Below are 25,713 nucleotides of genomic sequence, written 5' to 3'. Positions count from 1 at the left end.
CTTCCTTCCTCAGTGTGTGCTGAATGACAATATTTCATACCCGGAGGAGACCTTCATGGACTGGGAGTTTAAGATCTCTGTAATGTACGACATCGCCAAGGTGAGCTGGCAACAACTCTAGTCTACACTCTGCTGTTGGTTTGTATGAGCTCAGAAAATGCCAAATCAGAGCAATTTACCGTAAGATGCTAAAACCTTAGCCAAGCTAAAACCCTATCCAAGAGTTTTAATCTTGTCAATATTGATATACATTTCCGAAGTGCTTTGATCCATTTGACAACATTGAGTCATTGAAATACAGTAGGCCTTTATTCAAAGACAAAACCTCCTCCCCTTTCTTCATCTCCGCAGGGTATGTCCTACCTCCATTCCAGTGACATCCAGGTCCATGGCCGTCTCAAGTCCACTAACTGTGTGGTGGACAACCGCATGGTGGTCAAGATCACTGGCTTTGGCTGCAACACCATTCTAAACCCAGGCAGAGGTAGGAACTATTACTTCGGTAGGGCTAGCTTGCTAGCATAGTTAGCATTCATGCAATACACTTCCCCTGAGGTCTGTCTGTCCTAGGATGTCTCTTTCTGTCTTATCCCTGTTCTGCCCTTTGTTTTTTTTACCTATCCTCCCCTATCCCCTCACTCTCTTTTCCTCTCCATCCTTCCCCTCCTTTCTCTCCCCCATCAGACCTGTGGACAGCTCCAGAGCACCTGCGTAGACAGGGGATCTCCCAGAAGGGAGATGTCTACAGCTTTGCCATCATCGCCCAGGAGATAGTTCTCAGGAGGAAAACCTTTTACACCGAGGCCTACTCCGACCGCACAGGTTAAACACATTCCTATATAACACCTTATATAGAAATTCAGAACAGAATCATTGCATCAGCTTTGCTATACTGTAGTTACCCTTATTTAAAATGTAATCTTTGGCACTTTGAGTGGTTCTACATTTAATTCTGGGGAAGTATCGACCCCTCCTGGTCAACTGTAGCATTGTTCAGTTGAGCACAACATAGTGTAGCAGATTAACAAGACGCTCACACACGATGTTCTGTCTTCATCAGAGAAAATGGCCAGAGTGCAGTACCCTATCAAAATAACCTATTTCAGACCTGATCTGAATTTTGAGACTGCAGGAGAAAAAGAACTGGAGGTAAGATTGGCATTTGTTTGTGTGTTTGTCTGTCTGTTTGTGTGCAACAGAGAGAGGCAGAGATGGGGAGGGCTTACAGTACAGAGAAAGACAGATATAGAGATAGAGAGTCTGTAATCCACATTGGCTTGTACATATTTTTTTTTCTGAATGCCCACAGGTGTACATGCTGATAAAGATCTGCTGGGATGAGGACCCAGAGCGAAGGCCTGACTTTAAGAAGATAGAGAACTCACTGGGGAAGATCTTCAGGTACCAGCTACCTACTTTTATCTCTCTTTTATTGGATAGAGCTAAACACTTGCCAGGACTTGGCCATTTTATCAGAAAGGTGAAGAATACATTTACAAAGATGGTAAAATGTCTCTGTAACATGACAACTGGTCAAAATAAATAGAGATATAAGTAAGACGAGCATGGTTATGGTTTGCAGTGCTTCTAAATAACTAACATGTAATTGCTGTAGAGCTGCACCCTTCTCTTTCATTTAAGATACATTTGAGAAATCCCTCACATTGAAAAGTGGCGCGTGTGGGTGTGTGTGACTGATCCTGTTCTTTTCTCCATAGTAACCTGCACAACCAGGCTAATGAGAGCTACATGGACAACCTGATCCGTCGTCTACAGATGTACTCCCGGAACCTGGAGCACCTGGTGGAGGAAAGGACAGCTCTGTACAAGGCTGAGAGAGACAGGGCCGACTGCCTCAACTTCATGCTGCTGCCTCGGTCAGTCGACAAACAACAACAACAAAAAGAAACAGATACCCGAACACAGTTCCATGTTCTTGTTTTATAAAGTGCAGTGTTTCAACCAGAAGGTCTTTGTCAGACTGCACAACCAGAAAACCACTTTAAGACCAGCAAATGACTTCTCTCTCTCCAGTCCTGTGGTGCGTTCTCTGAAAGAGACAGGCATCGTGGAGCCGGAGCTGTTTGAGGAGGTGACGGTCTACTTCAGCGACATCGTGGGCTTCACCACCCTGTGCCAGTACAGCACCCCCATGGAAGTGGTGGACATGCTCAACGACATCTACAAGGGCTTCGACAGCATCCTCGACCACCACGACGTATACAAGGTTAGGGTTAAGGTTAGGGTTGAGGTTAGGGTTGTGGTTGAGGCTAGGCTTACTGTAAACCAAAACGTTTAGTTCAATAGCAGATGTATAGCTTCTATGTCTTCCTTCTTGTCCTGTGTCAGGTGGAGACGATAGGTGATGCGTACATGGTGGCGTCGGGGTTGCCTCGGCGGAACGGGAACAGGCACGCGGTGGACATCTCCCGCATGGCCCTGGACATTCTGGCATTTATGGGGACCTTCCAGCTCAGACATCTGCCGGGACTACCTGTGTGGATCCGCATTGGGATGCACTCAGGTATCCGTAGCTCCCCAAGACCTATCCTGAATTCATAACACGTCCTTCTCTCTCCTCGTACATATCATCAATACAAAACCTCCTTAGTCTCTGCTCTTTCCTGTAACTTCCCTCACTCTCTCCTCCCTCTGTCTGTCATCAATACCCCCCTTAAGTCTCACTACTTGTTCCCTAGGCCCCTGTGCAGCAGGAGTGGTGGGTATAAAGATGCCCAGATACTGCCTGTTTGGAGACACAGTCAACACTGCCTCTAGCATGGAGTCAACGGGACATCGTAAGCAGGCTACAGGAACACTGGAAATATCCACACCAAATCTACACAAACATAAAATGTTCATATCAGCTGTCATGGCAGGTGAGTAAAATACAACTCTGTCTCTCTCTATCCAGCCCTGAGAATCCACGTCAGTCAGCCCACCATCAGCATCCTACAGAGGACAGACTGCAAGTTTGAGTACGAGAAGAGAGGGGAGACTTTTCTCAAGGTATGGACATGGCACATGCCGCTTTGCGCTTTGCTGTTTGTCATGACAGAATCATACAGATTTTTTTGCCATTTGTACTATTTAGTAATCTTATTTACTGTGTTGAATATCATATAAGATTGTGTGTGTGTGTGTGTATATATATATCCCAGGGTAAAGGCACAGAGTTGACCTACTGGTTGACAGGTGAAACAGGAGAGGACTACAACCTGCCAACGCCACCGACAGCGTGAGTTAACCTGCTGCTCATTTATATGTTCCCCTATAACTTAGTAAAGAGTATGTGCATCACTAGAGCTACACGTCATCTTTAGATCTATCTATATTATTAACTTCTACATTCATGTCTTTCTTCCATTTTGTAGGGTAAACAGATATCATTAGAGCTACATATCTACAGTGCATTCGGAAAGAATTCAGACCCCTTTCCTTTTTCCACATTTTGTTACGTTACAGCCTTATTCAAAAATTGATTAAATTATTTGTTTCCCTTATCAATCTACACACAATACCCGATAATGACAAAGTAAAAACAGCAAATGTATTAAAAATTTAAAACAGAAATACCATATTTACATAAGTATTCAGACCCTTTGCTATGAGACTCGAAATTGAGCTCAGGTGCATCATGTTTCCCTTGATCATTCTTGCGATGTTTCTACAACTTGATTTGAGTCCACCTGTGGTAAATTCAGTTGATTGGATATGATTGAGAAAGGCACACACCTGTCTATTTAAAGGTCCCACAGTTGACAGTGCATGTCAGAGCAAAAACTGAGCCATGAGGTCAAAGGAATTGCCCGTAGAGCTCCAAGACAGGATTGTGTCAAGGCACAGATCTGGGGAAGAGTACCAACACATTTCTGCAGCATTGAAGTTCCTCAAGAACACAGTGGCCTCCATCATTCTTAAATGGAAGAATAGCTGGCCACCCGGCCAAACTGAACAATCGGGAGGAAAGGGCCTTGGTCAGGGAAATGACCAAGAACCAGATGGTCACTCTGACAGAGCTCCTCTGTGGAGATGGGAGAACATTCCAGGACAGCCATCTCTGCAGCACTCCACCAATCAGGCCTTTATGGTAGAGTGGCCAGACGGAAGCCACTCCTCAGTAAAATGCACATGACAGCCCGCTTGGAGTTTGCCAAAAGGCACCAAAAGGACTCTCAGACCATGAGAAACAAGATTCTCTGGTCTGATGAAACTAAGACTGAATTCTTTGGCCTGAATGTCAAGTGTCACGTCTGGAGGAAACCTGGCACCATCCCTACGGTGAAGAATGGTGGTGGTGGCAGCATCATGTTGTGTTTTTTTTTCAGAGGCAGGGACTGTAAGACTAGTCAGGATCAAGGGAAAGATAAACAGAGCAAAGTACAGAGAGATCTTCCAACAGGACATCGACCCTAAGCACACAGCCAAGACAACGCAGGAGTGGCTTCAGGAAAAGTCTCTGAATGTCCTTGAGTGGTCCAGCCAGAGCCCAGACTTGAACCCGATCTAACATCTCTGGAGAGACCTGAAAATAGCTGTGCAGCGACACTCCCCATCCAACCTGACAGAGCTTGAGAGAATTTGCAGAGAAGAATGGGAGAAACTCTCCAAATACAGGTGTGCCAAGCTTGTAGCGTCATACAGAATAAGACTCGAGGCTGTAATCGCTGCCAAAGGGGCTTCAACAAAGTACTGGGTAAAGGGTCTGAATACTTATGTAAATGTAATATTTAGTTTTTTGTTTTTAATAAATGTGCAAAAAAACAGTTTTTGCTTTGTCATTATGGGGTATTGTGTGTAGATTGACGAGGGGGGAAAACGATTTAATCCATTTTAGAATAAGGCTGACAAGTACATTTTTTGGGAAAAAGTCAAGGGGTCTGAATACTTTCCGAATGCACTGTATGTAGATCTATATAATTAACTCCTATGTCCTTGTCCTTCCCTGCAGGGAGAACTGCCAGCGTCTGCAGCAGGACCTGGCCCAGATGATCCAGGAGTGTCTTGAGAACCGCTCGCTGGGGTCAGAGGTCATGGAGAAGAGGAATACCCTGTCCATGAGGCAGAGGAGGGTGGGGAGGGACGGAGGGGAGCAGGGGGGAGAGGAGGAGGAGGTTAACGATGACCAGCCAGAGTACCTCCATCTGGCTACGGTCAACAACTTCAGTACTTTCTTGTAGTTCTTTTGATAAGGAGAAATAGGGTTATTATGTTGTTTTTTTGTCTATTGATGTGAAAGTCTAAAGTCACATGCAGATCTTGAGTTAGAATTCTGGCCTCTTGGAGGAACCACAAAGCTGTAGACCAACTAAGCACTGTACTGATATACTGGAAACCTTCCCCTCCACAACCTCAGCACTAGAAATGCCAAAAACGCTGAGAAAAGAAATACTGACCTTAGGTAGAACAGCAAATAGCAAAAAGTACTTATTGTACCTTTAAGTGTTAAATAATTGTGTTGTCTACAATCAAATATTAATATGATTAATCCTCATACATTTCTTCCTTTTAACTGATTGCAATATATGGGGACCATTGTTGTGATAATTCATCTTGAAAATTTTAATGATTTATGGTTTAAAAACAAATGACATTGAAACTGTATTTATTTATGTGATTATATTTTACAGTTGTTGGAATCATTCCTGTACAGCATGTTACAAATAATAATAGTACTTGACGGGACTGAAAACATTGACCCATGTTTCATTGAGCCTGTTACAGTATATTGAGGCATTACAATTCCCATGTCACTGATGTCTGAGAAGTTATGGGGGTGTATCTGAGTACATTGAAGCTTTCGTTAAAGGGGGTAGGAAGGAAGTTCTCACTGATTTTCTACAGTGAATTATAAATGATTATGCACAATTGTCTAACACATATTTACATTGTTTAGATTATTTTTTTTAACAAGAATATAGCATGACTGCTATTACTGTTATACCCATAAAAAACATCTGTATAAAGATAATGTATTGTAAAGCAAATCAACCCTGGCTATTGTAACAGCATTAGATGCCCAATAAAAAAAAATCAGTTCTGATCTATTGTCCGGGAACAAGTTAATGAGATTAACTACAGTGAAACCCATATACAGTACCAGACAAAAGTTGGTACAAACCTAACTTACTCGTTCAAGGGTTTTTCTTTATTTGTACTATGGTCTACATTGTAGAATAATAGTGAAGACATTAAAACTATGAAATAACACATATGGAATCATGTAGTAACCAAAAACGTGTTAAACAAATCAAAATATATTTTATATTTGAGATTCTTCAAAGTAGCCACCCTTTGCCTTGATGACAGCTTTGTACACTCTTGGCATTCTCTCAACCAACTTCATGAATTAGTCACCTGGAATGCATTTCAATTGACAGGTTTACCTTGTTAAAACTATCCTTCTTAATGCATTTGAGCCAATCAGTTGTGTTGTGACAAGGTAGGGGTGGTATACAGAAGATAGACCTATTTGGTAAAATACCAAGTCCATATTATGGCAAGAACAGCTCAAATTAGCAAAGAGAAACGACAGTCCATCATTACTTTAAGACATGAAGGTCAGTCAATGCAGAACACTTCCCAAAAACCTTCAAGCGTTATGATGAAACTGGCTCTCATGAGGACCGCCATAGGAAAGGAAGACCCAGAGTTACCTCTGCTGCAGACAATAAGTTCATTAGAGTTACCAGCATCTGAAATTGCAGCCCAAATAAATGCTTCACAGAATTCAAGTAACAGACACATCTCAACATCAACTGTTCAGAGGAGACTGTGTGAATCAGGCCTTTATGGTGGAATTGCTGGAAACCACTACTAAAGGACACCAATAAGAAGAAGGGACTTGCTTGGGCCAAGAAACATGAACAATGGACATTAGATCGGTGGAAATATGTCTTTTGGTCTGATGAGTCCAAATTTGAGATCTTTGGTTCCAATTGCCGTGTCTTTGTGAGACGCAGAGTCGGTGAACGGATGATCTCCGCACGTGTGGTTCCCACTGTGAAGCATGGAGGCCGAGGTGTGATGGTGCGGGGGTGCTTTGCTGGTGACACAGTCAGTGATTTATTTAAAATTCAAGGCACACTTAACCAGCATGGCTACCACAGCATTCTGCAGAAGATACACCATCCCATCTGGTTTGAGCTTAATGGGACTATCATTTGTTTTTCAACAGGACAATGACCCAACACACCTCCAGGCTGTGTAAGGACTATTTGACGAAGAAGGAGAGGGATGAGTGCTGCATCAGATGACCTGGCCTCCACAATCACCCAAACCTCAACCAAATTGAGATGGTTTGGGATGATTTGGACCGCAAAGTGAAGGAAAAGCAGCCAACAAGTGCTCAGCATATGTGGGAACTCCTTCAAGACTGTTGGAAAAGCATTCCAGGTGAAGCTGATTGAGAGAATGCCAAGAGTGTGCAAAGCTGTCATCAAGGCTACTTTGAAGAATCTGAAATATAAAATATATTTTGATTTGTTTAACACTTTTTTGGTTACTACATGATTCCATATATATGTTATTTCATAGTTTCGATGTCTTCACTATTATTCCACAATGTTGAAAATAGTAAAAATAAAGAAAAACCCTTGAATGAGTAGGTGTCCAAACTTTTGACTGGTACTGTATACATACACGTATATATATATATAAATAGATAAAATCTGTCATGCTCATGGATGAGTAGAACATGTTTTCTTTTTGTTTTTTTAAACATGCTGAGGAATACCAGGTTTTCAGCTCAAGTTCTGATGTCTTGGAAAAGCACAAACAGTTTGAGCTAAGGCTACAAACTAGAGTAGTCTCATTAAGGGGGACATCTTCTGATGCAAAACCACCAAAACATGAGGTCAATGCCAGGCACATGGCTAGACATGGAATACATTTTTTTAAACAATGATACTTAAAAACAGGAGAAAAACAAGATAAGCTTGGTTGTAAAAAATATTTTACAGCAATAATCATGATACTGAAAAAAACATGCAATTAAAATGTCATGAAAATAAATAACCAAAACACATGTACAAAATAAATGTAGTATAGTAATTTTGCAGTCCATTGACCGACTCAAACAAATTTTCCCAGAGACTTTGTACATGCCTATATTGTGTTTGCTTGAAATCAAGGCACCCAAGCCTCGCGGTTAGAGAGGTAGCCTAACAGTTAGGGAGGCGAGCCAGCAACTTGAAGTGTGTCCGACGGTAAAAGTCTTGTGCGAAGTGAGCTGGCAACATGAGGGTTGCTGGTTTCAATTCCTAGATGCCACTGCCTGCCTTTGAGCAAGGCACTTAACCCCCCAAAACAACAGCGCAGTTTGGCAGCGCCCACACACTGCTCTAAAAAAACCTGTATATGTATGCTTTGGATGAGTTGGGTTAAAAGCAGATGTCAAATGTTGGTTGGACCTTGTGTGCAATTTACCAATTAAGTGATCTTAATCCATATGCTATGCTTTTTTGATGACCAAAGCCAAACATTATATTCACAACGCACATGCACAAAAACACAATATTGCCTCCATGAAAGCTTTTAACTGAAATCAACTCAAATGGTGATCTGTGGGTATGTTGACATGCAGAGACTAGAATGAGTATATTTGCAGTATTTGAAGGTTGCAGAGACAGGCTGTCTCTACGGACTGTGACAGTATTGGGCTGCAGGGGCTCGGAGGTGATAATGGCCAGTGCCAAAACCTTCTAATTCAGTTGCAACAATTTTCTGTTCTAAGTGCATGATGCCTTTGACAAGGTCTTATCTTACCTCCTTTCTACTCATTTACAGTGAAATACATACAAAAAAATGAAATTCTTTAAAAATATTTGTGCCATAGTCCTAGCTAAAAGTATTAATGACAACATCCTGGCCTCAAGGTGCAAGGGCCTGTCATTACAACCATCCAAAATGGCACCCTATTCCATATATAGTGCACTACCTTTGACCAGAGTAGTGCATTATGTTGGGAATAAGGTGCCACTTCAGACACAGACCTCTTTCAGCACCTTTCTCTTCTTTATCCTGCCAGGGCCTAGAGTCACACTGGAGCCAGGCAAGGGCGACAGGCTGAGAGCTCTGCTCTGCTGAGCATGCACATGCCTCAGGGAACACACATGTCCCGACAGGAAGCACTGCTATGGGTATGTGTGTGTGTGTGAGTGAGTGAGTGAGTGAGTGAGTGAGTGAGTGAGTGAGTGAGTGAGTGAGTGAGTGAGTGAGTGAGTGAAAGATGTGTGTGTGCGTGTGTGTGTGTGTGTGTGTGTGTGTGTGTGTGTGTGTGTGTGTGTGTGTGTGTGTGTGTGTGTGTGTGTGTGTGTGTGTGTGTGTGTGTGTGTGTGTGTACGTGTTTAACTATACTTAAGGTTAGGAAAAATAGGATTTTGAATGGGACTGAATTGTGTGCCCGAACAAAGTTAATTATACAAGACTGTGTGTGTGCGCGTGTCTGTGAGAGAGCGTAAGGGAGTGTGTGTAAGGAGGAAGAGTTTTTTGTGGTGCTGACTGTGGCCAGTTACTTGACATCTGTCTGTCTTTCTGTGTGAGTCTCACTGTCAATCTCTACTGCAGCAGAGCAGTATCAGAGACAGCACATTGCCACATCACTGGCTCAGGCCCAGGTCTCACTACTGTATCAAGCATCAGACAAGTCAGAACTAGTGCAAACAACAACAATTTACTTATGAGCCAGATTCCACATATTTCATGTAAATTTCAAACCATTTTTCACATTTGGATGAGCACATTGACTTGCAGTGCTTTTAATCATTGTCTTTGGTCAAATCTATTTTACTAAGATTCACTAACTTCCATGGCTTATGTGGTGATTGGAACTAAAATACATAAAAAAATGATAATGATAATAAATTAAAAAAATTAAACATATATCCGTCTCTACACACTTTGAAATGTTGGCGTTTCGCTGCTGGTGAGAGGGACACTTCGATAATCTTTAAAAATAATGTTTGAGCACTTCTGTTTTTTTTCTTCCAAAAGCAACAACAATGATAAAACATATGTCAACAAACACAAAATTAAATGTCAAGCTAAAAAAGTACAATTCTCTCTAGTACATCCGTGATCCATGGATCTGAAAAAGCTGGAAGACAAGCACAGACAGGAGAAACATCAGAGGATGCCATCTTTGAAGATGACATATTCTCAAGGTTGTATTTCGGAGTTGATCGGTTACATGTTCATGTGACGCGTCACAATATTTTACAACTGGGGAACATCTCATACTGTGTATCAGCTTTGATTGGGTGACATGTGAAACAATCTAAACACATACAGTAAATGTAGTATTTTTTATGTTTGATGCTGATGGTGACGATGGGGACAGAATGATAAAGTAATAGTGTTTGTGACATCCAGGATTCCCTTTGTTGTGAATGGAAAAACAACAACATGCGCTTGTATTGTTTCTTTGGCTCTACTCGGCACCTGATTAATTGCTGTTTGGATAAACAAAAACGTCGCAGCCCCACTGTGCAGTTCTGCCAAAGTGTCCCCTTTACACATGCACAAGTAAGATTGTGTGTTTGTGTCTTTTTTCATGTAAAATGTAAAACACACTAATACTACCACTACACAAAATGTCAGGGCTATTCCATGTCATTGCATTGGTAATGAGAGACATTTGGGTGTCGGGTTGGATCAATGGCAGCACAGCAGCGTCAGCTCATCATTAGTCTGGGAAATCCCAGATCTAGGGCATTGTTAATGTGAGAGGCAACCCGCCTGCCTAGTGAGACTAACTTATCATCAGTCCAGCTGGGTTACGCTGCTGAACAGATCATTTCCCAGGCAGGACACAATGGCCCCAGAGCAATATCGAACACTCTGGCATCACAAATGGTATTTCAAACAAATAGTAGTTCACTTTTTAAGATGGGGAGCAAAAGTGCAAGGCCTACTTTTTTCTCTCTCTACATATTTGTAAATCCAAAAAAACTTTAATAAAAGTTAGTCTCTCCTTGGCCTTTGAATACTGTATGGAGTTTGGGGCAAATGTAATGCTGTGGAACAGCCCTGGATCCCTTTTGATCACAGTCTACTACTGCTACTACCCACTACCAGCCAACAACACTAGCATGGATCCTCACCCATTCACGTCTTTGGAACACTGACACAAGACTGTCATTCCCTTATCCACTCATTCGGGGTGGTATTTCTCTCTCCTCCCTCCACCTCATCCTGCGCTCCTTTCTCCTGCTGCACCTCTGAAGCCTTCACTCGAATAAAAGGACGGAGAATTAAAAAAATGAGACAGAACGACAACAACAAAAAAGAATGAACAGATTGAGTATCTGGGAGAGGGATTAAGAGTGAAAGAGAGAATGAGAGAGAGGGAGGTGTGGATGATGGAGTGAATGTGAATGCGCTTGTGGATGACATTTGGGAGTTGTGTGTGTGACATTCAGTGTTTGAGTGGAAAATGCCAACACTAAGATCAAAGGATACTCAGATCATCTTGGATGAAGAGAAATGTCACAGGGAGACACTCTGTGACAGATCCGTATCCTGCTACTTCAGACCTTTGTGGAAGTGAATGGTGGTGATATGTGAATGGTGAATGGTGTGTGATGTACGATGTATGAGTATATCCCTCGGACTCATCTGCCCGTGTACCTGTGTGTGTGTGTGTATATGTTTCCTGTGTGTCAGTCTCACCTTGGTCTTGTGGCTCTGTTCGGTGCCCAGGCCTGAGCCAGGTGTGTGTAGCTCCTTGGACACCACACACAGAAACTCTGCCTGGTCCTCTGTCCCATAGCTATACGACGAACCAATGTTTACCATCTATCAGAGACAGAGAGAAAAAGAGAGAAAGATGGACAGAGAAAGAGAGGTGGCCTGTATCACAGCAGGTAAACCCATGGATGCTCATGCAGGGAGGAGGGACAGAGGGTAAGGACAGCCTAGCAGCACTACATGTCTGCTACAACTCTACTGTGGGCAGTGAGACTGAACTGTACACCCTGAAGCACTGACGGCAATGTTTAGCATTACAGTATTACTCAAAACACTTTACTGAACTGGCAATGTGCCAACATATGATAGCTTCCACTGGAGCTTCCTTGGCTCTGCATCCTGTTTGCATCTCCTTCCCCTTATGATCACTGGTCTGTCTGTTTAGATCAGTCTTCTTCTGAGGGGAAGGAAATGTGAAAAGGAGGCCGTTTTTGTGAGCAGATTGGGACTGTGCCTTGGTCTCGGATTGGTCTGATTGGTCTGACTCTGAGGCTCTGATTGGCTAACAGAGAGCAGGAAAGGGGTTGATTGGTTGGGAGTGTGGTAGAGCAGAGCAGCAGCGTGAGTCCAACCCACAGTCCAGAGCAGTCCGGTGCGGGGCTTTCTGCAGGTGCGCACGCTGACCTGCTCAAACTTCCAGCCGTCTGACATGGTGGAAACCATCTGGGTCAGCTCCTCCTCCTGGCACTGCAGCACCCGGTACACATGTTTAGGAGGCACCTGCTGATGGACGGAGAGAGAGGGTGTAAAGTGAGGAGAAGGAGGGAGGGAATGTACAGATATGGGTAGGTGGGAAAGGTGTATGGATGTAGAATGAGAGAGAGAGAGAGAGAGAGAGAGAGAGAGAGAGAGAGAGAGAGAGAGAGAGAGAGAGAGAGAGAGAGAGAGAGAGAGAGAGAGAGAGAGGGGGGGGGGGGGTTGTTAGGAAGGGAGAGAACGAGACAGAAGAGAAAACAGAGTGACCAATAGTTGGAGAAGGTGGGATGTTTGTAAGGAAAGGAAAGAAAAGGCAGAGAGAAAGAGGATTGGGAGAGCGAGAGGTTAGCAAGAGGTAGTGATGTTTGGAAGATGAATGATAGTGAGAGTGAGCGTTAGGGTTGGGTGCTATCCAGATACAGTCACACCGTTTCTGTACCATACTGGAACATATGGTATTATCGGAAGTGCACACAAGGGACACTATTTAGCAATAAAATATTTCATTTTTTTTTTATGTACGCATCTAGGAGGGGATTGAAAGTCTGCTGTAACCAAGAGTCTTGATTTTGACATCTAGCCACTAGCCAAATGCATAGCTGGTGCTCTGAGCTTGATATAATTTATTTGACACATCTTAGATTTCTTATAGTTATAAGCAGTGGTGTAGCACGCACCCCCACAGCCCACAGTGTGTGTCTGCATGAGTGTGTGTCTAGCCGAAGGGTAGAGACGGAGGGTACAGTAAAGCGTATAATACAGAGAGAGTAGGAGGAAGATTGAAAGTTACATAACAGAAATCATAGACATGGGTGAAATATACTGAAAATAACTTGAAAATACAGAGTGAAAGACATAGCTGAACAGTCTTTCTGCTTGGCACATGCACAAGTCTGTTTTTATTTTAGCAGACCTGTAGCCATCTTGTATTTGTGTAAATCCCTGTATCTTATCTACTGTGTGTGTGTGTGTGTGTGTGTGTGTGTGTGTGTGTGTGTGTGTGTGTGTGTGTGTGTGTGTGTGTGTATATGTATATGTTTCCTACCTTATCAGGACCACAATGTCCTGACAAGTCACCAGAATGTCTTGACAAGGTAGGAAAAAAAGAAAAATTTGAAAAGTCATGACGTTTTTCATGCCCTGAATTAGGATTAAGAAGAAAAAAAATGAACTCCCCAAAAAGTCCAGAAAATTCACAAAAACAAAGCTGAGTGTGTGTGTGTGTTTGACCTGTGTGACTTTACAGTCCCGCTCCAGGATCCTCTCCTTGATCAGTTTTATCAGAGGAGTGATGTTGTAGAACTCAGCCTCCTCTAACACACCTGGGACAGAGCACAACACACACACACACGCACACGCACACACACACGTGGTCAATCAAAGTGTTATTACATTCTTATTACAAGTCTTACTATACATTTTAATAGCATCATAACGCAATATATAATACCAAAAGTAATCTAGTACCTTCTTCAGCCAGCTCCTTGTTGTAGACCAGTTTGCCGTGTCGCAGGTAGTTAAGGATGGGGCCGAAGTAGGTGGGGTCTCTGTCTATCACATAGGCCCCTGTCTCGTCCTACAACAGAGGAAGGGAGAGAACAACCATAAGAATTAATAAAGGTATGAATATGAGATCAATATTAAGTGCTATTCTATTGTGCAATTCTATTGTATTGGGTTTTGGTCAAGATCTATGTTTGGAAACCCCCTTGCGATTACTTGTTTCACACTAACAGCAAAAGTCCTCTTTTCAGAGTGATAGAGTGGCACTATTAGAGCCTAGTGGTTCTATATTACAGTTAGTGCGAGAGAGATTCAGAGAGAGTGTGGTGGGGGGGATAGAGATAAGGAGAGAGAGGGGATATATAAAGAGGGACTGAGAGTGAAGAGAGAGAGAAAGATATGGAGAGAAGGGAGAGAAAGATTGAGAGAGAGCCTGTTACATTCACATGGCTTGGCCCTGTCTTGGCTGACGGCATGCCAGTGCCTTTACAGCATCTCCATAAAGCGCACCCTGCATGCCGATTACTAAACCAGCCCCAGGCACCAATTTTCAAACACAGAGACGCAGAGACTCTAGACAGAGAGAGAGATGAGAAAGAGGAGAATGGGAGAGAGGGATTCAGGAACACAAACAAGTGGCAGAGTGGAGTGAGCTAGAAAGACAGAAGTAGCTGATTAAGGAGCAGATGGAGAGCGGGATGGAGAAGAGGGGTGGGATGGAGAGGCTGTGGTAAGAGGGCACAGCTCTGAATCTGAATCGGAGAAGTGCTGCAAAATAATAGGAATGGAGGGAAAGGAATGAGAGCCTGCAGATCAGAGCGAGAGCGAGACGGCAGAGGGATGGAGGGTATGTGAGGCACTCAGCTGAATGAAGAAGGGACTGGGGAGACAGGCAGAGAAGAGGAGAATCGATTGGAGATGAGAGCTGGCAGACACTGGATAGAGGAGGACTCAGATAGGGGGAGGGAGAGAGACAGAGAGACAGAAAGAGAGAGATACAGAGGACAGACAAGGGCACAAGGAGAGTTGCTGGGGGAAAGGGGCCTAGACAGGGGCAGAGAGACAAACAAACCCAGAGCAACTACAGTTGAGGACAGACAGACACCTCCTCATTGGACATGACTTGACAGTATGTATGATGACGACACCCGTGTGAGGCTTCCAGAATATCTAGGTACCCTCGCTATGAATGATAAACATATGCACTCACGCATGAACGCACACAGTGAGGGTGAAGATGAAAAATTCACTATATCTGTGATCTCCTGTGATCCTGGCCTGTCTGTTCAGCCACACTGCCGCCAGTCAGCCCATTAAAAAAAATGCCACGGAAGATCCAATCCTCATCTGGTGTGTTAATGGTTTACCCAAGGAACTACACGGTGTGCCTAGCCTAGTGCCAGGTCTCTATGGGGGAATCACTGGGTCCCACAGGAAATATCTGTTAGGCAAACAGAGGTGTTATTTGTCTCAGCACAGAAATAGAGACAGACACAGACACACATACAATCTTTACTTCCTCTCCTGGTGTGAAAACACTGGCTGAGACCAAACTGAACCAGTCTAATGCTAGCCTGGTCAGGTCATTTCCATCTAAAAGGACCCATGTGCACCAACATGTGAAGTTCATAGGAGAATATCAAATTGAGTGTCTAATGAAAGCGAAGAGTATTTTATTTATTTATTAAGGCATATATACATTTTTCAACTATTTTCCATCCTAAAAATTAAGAACAAGCAAAGGCTTTGATTTCTGGTCAAACAGATGGAAAAGGGGTCATAGAAAACATCTGACAGAAAAAGTCTTAAACGGTATCAGAAATGCATCAAAACACAATAATGTTAAAGTAAAGACTAATATCAACACATATTTAGTTTTGCCTTCTGTAACTTTAAGAAACATTGCCTTGTGCCTTGAAATTTCTTTACCAAAAACCCACCTATCTTACAGATATTTTCTAATTTATTTTCCTCATGAAGAGGGAGGATAATTAAAGTTCACAGAAGGTAGACCTATAAATTAGTTCGTGTTTTTAAAGATACCAATTTTGTTTATGAATTAAGTGATTCAAACTCAGAATTTGGTAAAGGAATTTCCCCCAACAAAAACATTGGTAACGGATATTCTGCAATTGAACTGGCTACAATGGAAAATAATGGTAGTCACAAACCACAGGTTCAAAAGTTTGGACAGAACAGTAGAGTACAGTACAGCACAGTAAACAAGAGTATAGTTCAGTACAGTACAGTAGAGTACAGTACAGTAGAGCAGATGTCAGTACAATACACAATAGAGCACACTAGAGTTGAGTACACTAATGTACTCTACTGTACTGTATTGAACAATATTATACTTTACTGTACTCTACTGTACTGAACTCAACACTACTTACTGAACTCTAGTGTACTGTACTGTTCTGTGCTATACTGTACTCTACTGAACTCTACTATTCTGTACTTTGAGGTCCAAACTTGTGAAACATTGACGTCTATGACTGGTTCAGATTTGGTCCAAGTTTGGTCTTGTTCGGGGGCAGAGCTAATAAAAAAAAAAATAGCCAGTGTGTAGAATAATACCCAAATATGCAAAGGAGGATATTGAATATGTATACCTTAGTGTACCTATTTAGGATACACCACCATGAAGAGAATGACATTCATATCCATAATTATGCATTTCTGTGTAGTACAGCTCAGGGACCCATGAAAAAATGATGTTACCGCAATTCTGTTACCGGGTGTAAATCCACTTCACTTACTATAGTTCAATAACCAAAATCAATTTTTTTAAATTCAATGTGTCATGTCCTTACTGACACCCCATTCCTTCTGCAGACATTGTTGAAATCTCAGCAGATATTTAAGTTTTTGGAAAACCTGGACACAAAAAACTGAGGGAGATTTTTACCGGAATTCTGTTACCAAACTTTGCAATTGCACAGTTCTTTCAGTAAATGTGTTTTAGTAAAATGTTCTGTGTAAATTGTTAAAAAGTAGTCTTGTGTATAGAGTTGTAGGGTTTGTTAAACTTTGAAATCAAGTGTTTTAGTGAACTGCCTTTATCATGTATGACAACATAAACGATAAAGTTGGCTGAAGCACATACAGATCTGCAACTGTGCTACTTCAGTGCTGGGTCTATTTTGGATTGGAAGTCAAATAGTACACACAAGAGCACATAACACTAGCCTCTAACATTGTAAAGTCCTAATCACTCTGCCAACAACAGTCCTGCATATTGCACAGAAAGTATTCAATTCACCTATTGGTAGATGGGTAAAAATATAAAAGCAGACATTGAATATCCCTTTGAGCATGGTGAAGTTATTCATTACACTTTAGATGGTGTATCAATACACCCAGGCACTACAAAGATACAGGCATCCTTCCTAACTTAGTTGCTGGAGAGGAAGGAAACCGCTCAAGGATTTGGCTAATGGTGACTTTAAAACAGTTAAGAGAGTTTAATGGCTGTGATAGAAAAAAAACTGAGAATGGATCAACAACATTGTAGTTACTCCACAATACTAACTTAATTGAAAGAGTGAAAAGAAGGAAGCCTGTACAGAATAAAAATATTCCAAAACATGCATCCTGTTTGCAACAAGGCACTAAAGAAATGCTGCAAAAAATGTAGCTAAGCAATTCACTTTTTGTCCTGAATACAAAATGTTACGTTTGGGGTAAATCCAATACATAGTGCCACTCTCCATATTTTCAAGCATAGTGGTGGCTGCATCATGTTTTGGGTATACTTGTGATCGTTGAGGACTGGGGAGTTTTTCCAGAATAAAACAGAAACAGAATGGAGCTAAGCACAGGCAAAATCCTAGAGGAAAACCTGGTTCAGTCTGCTTTCCAGCAAACACTGGAAGAGGAATTAACCTTTCAGCAGGACAATAACCTAAAACACAAGGCCAAATCTACAATGGAGTCGTTTACCAAGAAGACTGTGAATGTTCCAGAGTGGCTGAGTTACAGTTTTTACTTAAATCTACTTGAAAATGTATGGCAATTATCAACTAGGGCTGACCCCAATGAGTCAACTGGTCATTGTTTGGTTGAGAGGCTGTTGGTCGACCAATCATTTTTAGTAGAGCAGTATTAAATATATATTTGTGCCCATCTCAGTGAACTAATACATTGCTTTGGCCTAGACTAAAAGCCAATATATGCTTGATCCGAAAATATGGTCGGTGGCTCCAAATGGAGTGTCGACCTTTGTACCGCATCGGCCATGTGCCTCTCAAATGTTGTAACAATGTGGAGGGCTCCATATAGCTCTGCATTGATTGGTTGGTTGACGGTAGGTGGGGGCGGTACATCCTGTATAAACCCAAACTCACTTCCTTGACAACTTCCTTCACAACAGCTCTGCACTGCTCCACGAAGCGCAAGAAGTATGAATCTCCTGCCTTCTGCACAGGCCGTATTACTGTAAATGCAGACGTCGGATTGATCATGTAGCGCCCAGATGCACAATGCACTTCTCTCTCCAGAATGCGCTCTCTCCCTGCCAATTGTGCACATTTATTGTTTTATAACTTAATTATGTGAATTGTTTGCGTTTGATTGTTAGTGTATATCAATTCCCCATTACATACTGTATATCACCAGTATAACAGGACACACACCCAATTACGCTTAGAAGTAGGCCTAGAGGTTACCTGGCCAGCGCGCATATTTAGGCCTGAAAGAACAGACAACTTTCGGTAGACTATGATCAACAACCAATTTGATAGAGCTTGAAAAATTTCAAAAAGAAAAATGGGAATGTTGCACAATCCATGTGTGGAAAGCTATTAGAGACTAACCCAGAAAGACTCACAGCTGTGCTTGAAAGGTGCTTGTACAAAGTATTGACTCAGGCATGTGAATACTTACGTAAATTAGATATTTCTATATTACATTTTAATAAATGTGAAACATTTCTAAAAACATCTTTTCACTTTGTAATTATGGGGTATTGTGTGTAGATGGGTGACAAAAAGGCACTGTATGTAGTACTTTAAAGTATTTTTACTCACTGGACTACCCACACAACTTTTTTTTCAAAATAAATATTGGTGAAGTAGGCAAGACTTTCCTTTCTTTTTCGGCACCAGACCTGCCTAATTTGAACTTTAATAGACTAAATTACACATCCAGTAAACATCTGACTCCAGAGTGATTTGTTCTTGCAATTTGTAGTTTTCAGATATGATAATTTTTCACAAATTAGTTTGAGAAGATAAATCTATTTAATCGACATCCATGTAATCAGCGCCCGGGGATCAAAATCAAATCAAGTCAAACTTTATATGTCACATGCCCCGAAAATAACATGTGTAGACCTTACCGTGAAATACTTACTTACAAGCCCTTAACCAACAGCGCAGTTCAAGAAAGAGTTAAGAAAATATTTACCAAATAAACTAAAGTAAAAAATTATAAAAAGTAACACAATAAAATAACAATAACGGGGCTATATACAGGGGGTAGCGGTCAATGTGTGGGGGTCCAGGTTAGTCGAGGTCATGGCTAAATGTAGGTAGGGGTGAAGTGACTATGCCTAGATAATAAACAGCAAGTAGCAGCAGTGTTAAAAAACTAATGGGGGGAGGGTCAATGTAAATAATCCGGTGGCCATTTGGTTAATTGTTCAGCAGTCTTATGGCTTGGGGGTAGAAACTGTTGTTGTGGTGGTTAACTGCCTTGCTCAACAGCAGAACGGCAGATTTTTTCACCTTTATTTTTTTATTTAACCTTTATTTAACCAGGAAGGGCTCATTGAGATTTAAAATCTCTTTTTCAAGAGCGTCCTGGCCAAGATAGGCAGCACCAAGTCATTACAAAAAATTACAGACAGACAACATGAAAAACTACAAGTAATCTAGTAAAAACCATTGAGTTCACAAGAGTATAACAATATCAAAAACAGCAAATTAAAAACATTGACAGGTCAGGGAATCAGCCTCAAAATCCTTCATCAGTGATTTAAAAACACCAATCGGGACAAGTTCTTCCAGTTTAAAATTATTTTGTAAGGTGTTCCAAGACGATGGCGCAGAGTACATAAAAGCCCTTTTACCAAATTCAGTTCGGACATTTGGAACAGTTAGCAGGATAAAGTCTAGCGAACGAAGAGAGTACCCACCACATTTCTGAACAATAAAAATGCCCAAATAAAAAGGTAGTAAACCCAAAATGGCTTTGTAAATAAATGTATACCAGTGACTGAGCCTACGAGTGACTAGAGAAGGCCAGCCAACCCTGGTATACAAAGTGCAGTGGTGCGTAAGGGTTTTGCAGTTTAAAATAAATCTCAAAGTGCCATGGTAAAGAGTGTCAATTGATCTCAAACACTGAGCAGAAGCATTCATATATAAAATATCCCCATAGTCTAGTAAAGGCATAAATGTAGCTGATACTAGCCTCCTTCTGGCTTCAAAAGAAAAACAGGCCTTATTCCTAAAATAAAATCCCAATTTCAGCTTCAATTTTTTTGTAAGTTGTTGAATATGCAATTTAAAAGAGAGGCCGTCATCAATTAGAATTCCAAGATATTTATATGAGGTTACAACCTCAATCTCCTTGCCCTGACAGGTAGTAATGGGTGAAAGGTTCAGAGGTCTATTTCTTGCATTAGAAAACACCATTAGTTTAGTTTTGTCAGTATTGAGGATAAGCTTCAATTGACACAAGGTATGTTGAACAGTATAAAAAGCAGTTTGCAAGTTCTGGAAAGCTTTTGTAAGAGATGAGGCACAACAGTAAATAACAGTATCATCAGCATAAAAATGAAGTTGTGCATTTTGGACATTTTTGTCTAAATCATTTATATAAATAGTGAATAAGAGAGGACCAAGTACAGAGCCTTGGGGCACACCATTCAGGACAGACAATTTAACAGACATAAGCCCATCAAATTGAGTGCACTGAGTTCTATCAGACAGATAGTTAGCAAACCATGCAACTGCATGCTCCGAAAGACCTACACTCAATAATCTCTGCCTTAGTATAGCATGATCAACTGTATCAAAAGCCTTAGAGAGATCAATAAAAAGTGAAACACAGTGCTGTTTTTTGTCAAGGGCTTCAGTGATATCATTTAAAACCTTCATGGCTGCTGTAATTGTGCTATGCTTTTTCCTGAAGCCCGATTGGTACATTGATAAAATAGAGTTAGTAAATAAAAACTCTTTTAGCTGTTCACTTACAAGGGTTTCAAGTATTTTCACCAGGGGTGACAGCTTTGAGATTGGCCTATAATTATTTAAAAGAGTTGGATCTCCCCCTTTTAAAAGTGGTAGGACAAATGCTGATTTCCAGATCTTTGGAATTTCATTACATTCCAGGGTTAGATTGAACAGATATGCAAGTGGTTCAGCTATGAAATCAGCTGCCAGATTTAAAAAGCAGGGATCCAAAAGATCAGGACCTGCAGGCTTTCTTTGATCTAAGGATTTCAGGGCTTTATGTACCACCTGCACTGAGAATGGCAGAAAGCTAAAAGTTTGACCAGCTCTCACTGGTTCATCCACACAGGGTTGTACAGAGACAGAGGACACTGGTTCATCCACACAGGGTTGTACAGAGACAGAGGACACTGAATCAAACAGCCTACCAGATGATACAAAGTGCTCATTGAAACAATTCAGCATTTCAGTTGTCATATATAGCAACAGAGTCCTTCAAAACACATGACGGTAATTCATTAACATTACTGTTACCAGACATAGACGTAATAGCCTTCCAAAACTTTCTAGGGTCATTCAGGTTATCAGTGGTAACAGACATAAAATATTCAGACTTGGCCTTCCGGAGAAGAAAAGAACACTTGTTTCTTAACTGCCTAAAAATAAGCCAATCAGCATCAGAACAAGATTTCCTTGCTTTAGCCCAGGCTAGATTACGGTCGTGAATAATACAAGACAGCTCAGAAGAAAACCATGGATTATCCCGCCCTTTAACCCTGAACCTGCGGAATGGTGCATGTTTGTTTACTATTTGGAAAAAACCATCATGAAAGAATATCCAGGCAGTTTCCACATCAGGGATAAGCTCAATCTTGCTCCAGTCAAAATAAAACAAATCATGAAAGAAAGCCTGCTCATTAAAACACTTCAAATTTCTTTTACGAATAAAACGTGGATTTGTCTTTGGAACCTTAGTATTTCTAACAGCAACAACAGCACAATGGTCACTTAAATCATTACAAAAAACACCAACCGCAGAATATTTATGTGGAACATTTGTCAATATCAAATCAATCAGGGTAGATTTATCTGGGCATTTAAGATTTGGGCGAGTGGGTGAATTAATCAACTGGGTAAGATTCATAGAATTACAAAACATTTTTAAATCATCCGACACCGGCTTTAACCAACACCAGTTGAGATCACCAATCAAGATCATTTCACTGTAAAGAAGTTTAGACATAAGGTGCATCAAAGAAGAAAATGCATCACCGAGAGCAGAGGGGGGTCTATAACAGCCAATCACAGTTATAGAGAGACCCTTTGAAACCTCAATATTCAAAGCAAGAAATTCCAACTGTTTACAAATAGTTTCAGACTTTGCCACACTTACATGGAATTTAGATTTTACATATATAGCCACACCCCCACCTTTCTTAACCCGATCAGTGCGATAAACATTGTAACCACTTATACAAATATCCTTATCAAAAATAGACTTGCTGAGCCAAGTTTCAGAAAACACAATTACATCAGCATCAGTTGATTTAGCCCAAATCCTAACCCCATCAATTTTTGACAACAGGCTGCGTACATTTAGATGAAAAATACCAAAACCAGATCTTGATTTAAAATCAGAGGGGGTTTGGAGACATTGCATATCAGGGCCAGGACCTTGCCTGCTCGGGGATTACGAACAAGCAAACTTTCGGTTACTGTCCCAACTCCGTAACCAATGTATCTTATCACTACCCAGGTTATCAAGATGAGTTTGTGTTGGAATCTGCAGTGACACAGAGGGTGGAGGGAGAGGCTTCACAACAATCATGAACTGTGATAACGGAGAACCTGTAACCACAGCATACATGCTGGTTTCAGCTGGAGTACTGTGAACAGAGCCAGAAGGAGAGCAGGAGGAGTGAAAGAGGAGCAGGAGGAGAGGTGGACAAGAGTAGAATATAATGAGAGAAAGAAGAGCAGGAGGGGGACAGGAAGGGACCGGAGGAGGTCACAAGGGAGTGGGAGTCAGGGCAGGGGTGACAGCAGGCACCAGGGGTGTATTTTGGGACAGAGAGGGGGGGCAAGCCTTTAGGTGCCAGACAGACAATAATCTTATTAAAATAGTAATACACAGTTGGTGTGTGTGTGTTCTAAACACTGCGGCAACCCACTGAAGATTGGAGCACAAACCAGCGAATAACAATAGAGCTCCTGTGAAGATAGAATCATCTGTGTAATAGAAAAATAAAAACACAGCTAGTGGCCTAGTACTTGTTCTTCTCTTTCTTCTGTGGATGTAATGTTGGATTTGGGTACTCTGTATTCCTGAGGACTCTATGGGGCCTTTCATCATAAACCAGGTTACAAGAAGGGACTAACAGTAAATTAGTGGGGAGAAAAAGAAGTAGACTGTTAGTACTGTTTTAGAAACAGTAATTTAAGAGGCAATGACATGACAGTAGCCTGTGAGGAATAAGATGACTCAAGTGTGAGAAGAGGATGAAAAGAAAGAGGGGAGAAAGGAGAGAGGGACCATAAAAGGGGTGAGAGATAACAGAGGAGAGGAGGGAGTGTGTAGATGGGGTTTGACTAGAGGCATAAGAGAGAGAAAGGGGGAGAGGAGGAATGAAGGTCACACACAAAGATGATGCGCCTTATCTATTCACTGTGGCCAGTGGTGCAGGAGGACAGAGACAGATGTGCACACACACACACAGAGGGCGAAGATTAAAAATTAGCTACTCTGTCTCTCTATCGCCTGTCATCCTCGCCTCTCTGTTCAGCCACACTGCCTCCGGTCAGGAAAAGTCAACCCTCATCTGGTGTGTTTAATGGTTTACCCGGAATTTGCACAAGGAACTACACGGTGTGCCAAGCCTAGTGCCAGGTCCTTTAGTAGGTCCCACAGGGAAACAGAGGTGTTATTTACCTCAACACAGAGACAGTCGCACATACAATCTCTTTACTTATTCTATGGAAAGAGAGAAAAAGACAGAGGGAGAGAAAGAGAGAGTAGGAACGAGACTAATGGACACTAGGGCATTAATGAAGGTCACACACAAAAATTATGCACCTTATCTACTCACTGTAACCAGTGGTGCAGGAGGGCAAACCAATTATAGCAGCCTACTATAGGGCTATGTTTGAGGCCAAGGGACAATACTATCTGTGATCACACATACAGAAAGAGACAGACACTCTCAAATAAATCCTATTATAGGCTTACTTCATTAGTGAAGTACTGTATTTCACAAACAGATCGGTCACATATTGCCAACCTATCTATAGATATTTGTCTACCCCACCACCCTCCTCCCCCTCTGTGCTGCCAGCATAAACCCTCTGCACAGGTCTGTATGAGGCAGCCAGTGCACATCCATCTGACTCACTGGGTAGAGCCATATCTGGTGGTGGGTAGGGGTACCACAGAGCCATATCTAGTGGTACCATTCAAATGTAATTCATTCGTCTATCCATCCATCCATCCATTCAATTAATTAATTCCATCAAGTGATCATGAGAGTTCGATCGAACATCTTGCCTTGTCGCTCTTCTCTGATATGTTATCTTGATCGAAGCCAAGCGCTTGATCAACTCGCCTTACCGTGTCCGAATGTAAGTCCTGTTGTTGACAGAGCCGATAGAGAAAGGACGTTTGTTCTTTGAGTAGGGTATGCCGCGTTGTGAGGAATACTGTGCCGCCGACGTTCAACCGGACCCATTTCCCGTTATTTCCCACTGTAGGGTTGACTCCAGAGCCGTTCCCGATGCTGTGATTTCCTGTCCCGCTCGATGCGGTAGCGCTCGAAGTGGCTGTGGTCGTATTCTCGCTTCCCTCGCTATCTTTGTTATTATTGTTGTTGTTGTTATTATTGTTATTGTAGCCATGAGGTGTCGGTAACGAACCGACTTCTGATTCAGCCTGCGGCACAGATTTCTTTTTATCCTCCGTTGCCATTAGGAAATAGCAATGGATGCAAGCAACGTTAAAATGCAATAGCTTGCGTACCAACTGCCGTTTCAGCTTCCTCTCCCTTTCAACAACGCCTGTCCCCTCTCTACCACACAACCGTGTACTGCTTTGACTTGAGCTCCGCCTATCTTCCCCCGGTTGAGCAACTGGAGCGTCATGTCCAAGCTGTTGCCGTGCACCGAGAACTGTGGATCTTGTAGTTCCAAAATCTAGCCTAAAGAAAATCATGTCAAAATAAAAATAAAATTGTATGATAGCCTGATATTATTCAATAATTATCTGAGCCAAGACTGCAATTATTTTCAACTGCATTGTTATGTAAATTGTGGAGTGAGAAACATACAATTTGTAATAGACAAAGTGTAATACGTGTAGTTTAATTACACAGGAGTTGGTTGATTGCTATTAGTTCTATACACATCTTTCATCAAAAGGTTCACAAATGACTCACAAACAAATCCCACCTGAGAATACCATTATTAGATTGTACAGACAAAAATATAAACACAACATGCAAAAATTTCAAAGATTTTACTGAGGTACAGTTCAGATAAGGAAATCAGTATATTTAAATACATTCATTAGGCCCTAGTCTATGGATTTCACATGACTGGG

General features: G+C 41.7%; 2 protein-coding genes across 5 annotated transcripts in view; one reads left to right on the top strand and one right to left on the bottom strand.

Annotated features, from left to right (window-relative positions):
- LOC139580152 (guanylyl cyclase C-like) overlaps nucleotides 1–6,067 on the top strand; it is a 43,125-nt gene extending 37,058 nt beyond the window's left edge. Inside the window, exons 16-27 of the mRNA XM_071408693.1 lie at nucleotides 14–100; nucleotides 352–484; nucleotides 685–822; nucleotides 1,061–1,149; nucleotides 1,310–1,401; nucleotides 1,719–1,877; nucleotides 2,035–2,227; nucleotides 2,350–2,524; nucleotides 2,700–2,798; nucleotides 2,915–3,009; nucleotides 3,162–3,238; nucleotides 4,952–6,067. Coding sequence (XP_071264794.1) covers nucleotides 14–100; nucleotides 352–484; nucleotides 685–822; nucleotides 1,061–1,149; nucleotides 1,310–1,401; nucleotides 1,719–1,877; nucleotides 2,035–2,227; nucleotides 2,350–2,524; nucleotides 2,700–2,798; nucleotides 2,915–3,009; nucleotides 3,162–3,238; nucleotides 4,952–5,180 — 1,566 coding nt within the window. The 3' untranslated portion in view covers nucleotides 5,181–6,067. The remainder of the gene's footprint in view (nucleotides 1–13; nucleotides 101–351; nucleotides 485–684; nucleotides 823–1,060; nucleotides 1,150–1,309; nucleotides 1,402–1,718; nucleotides 1,878–2,034; nucleotides 2,228–2,349; nucleotides 2,525–2,699; nucleotides 2,799–2,914; nucleotides 3,010–3,161; nucleotides 3,239–4,951) is intronic.
- Nucleotides 5,548–25,213, bottom strand: LOC139580151 (BTB/POZ domain-containing protein KCTD5-like). 4 transcript variants are annotated; one of them, XM_071408689.1, is made up of 7 exons: nucleotides 24,730–25,213; nucleotides 13,912–14,020; nucleotides 13,675–13,766; nucleotides 12,325–12,471; nucleotides 11,671–11,796; nucleotides 11,103–11,226; nucleotides 5,548–10,096 (listed from the first exon to the last, which is right to left on the bottom strand). In XM_071408689.1, the coding sequence occupies exons 1-6, from the start codon at nucleotides 25,081–25,083 to the stop codon at nucleotides 11,137–11,139; spliced, it is 918 nt and encodes a 305-aa protein (XP_071264790.1). In that variant the 5' UTR covers nucleotides 25,084–25,213; the 3' UTR covers nucleotides 5,548–10,096; nucleotides 11,103–11,136. The 4 variants fall into 4 exon arrangements, with proteins under 4 accessions (XP_071264790.1, XP_071264791.1, XP_071264792.1 ...); XM_071408690.1 differs by having other exon boundaries at nucleotides 12,325–12,468; XM_071408691.1 differs by having other exon boundaries at nucleotides 12,373–12,471; nucleotides 24,730–25,212.
- Nucleotides 25,214–25,713: the final 500 nt, after the last annotated feature.

The sequence above is a fragment of the Salvelinus alpinus genome, chromosome 7 (assembly GCF_045679555.1).
Source record: "Salvelinus alpinus chromosome 7, SLU_Salpinus.1, whole genome shotgun sequence".
NCBI lineage: Eukaryota > Metazoa > Chordata > Actinopteri > Salmoniformes > Salmonidae > Salvelinus > Salvelinus alpinus.
Note: the sequence above shows the minus strand (reverse complement) of the source record. Positions and strands in the feature narration are given on the sequence as shown.

Coding starts and splice junctions, on each gene's coding strand:
- LOC139580151 (XM_071408689.1), bottom strand. CDS start 25,083: ATGGCAACGGAGGATAAAAAGAAATCTGTGCCGCAGGCTGAATCAGAA. Junction 14,021..24,729: donor AGGACTTACATTCGGACACG/GTAAGGCGAGTT, acceptor CCTCTGTTGTAG/GACGAGACAGGGGCCTATGT. Junction 11,797..12,324: donor GCACCGGACTGCTCTGGACT/GTGGGTTGGACT, acceptor TGTCTCTGATAG/ATGGTAAACATTGGTTCGTC.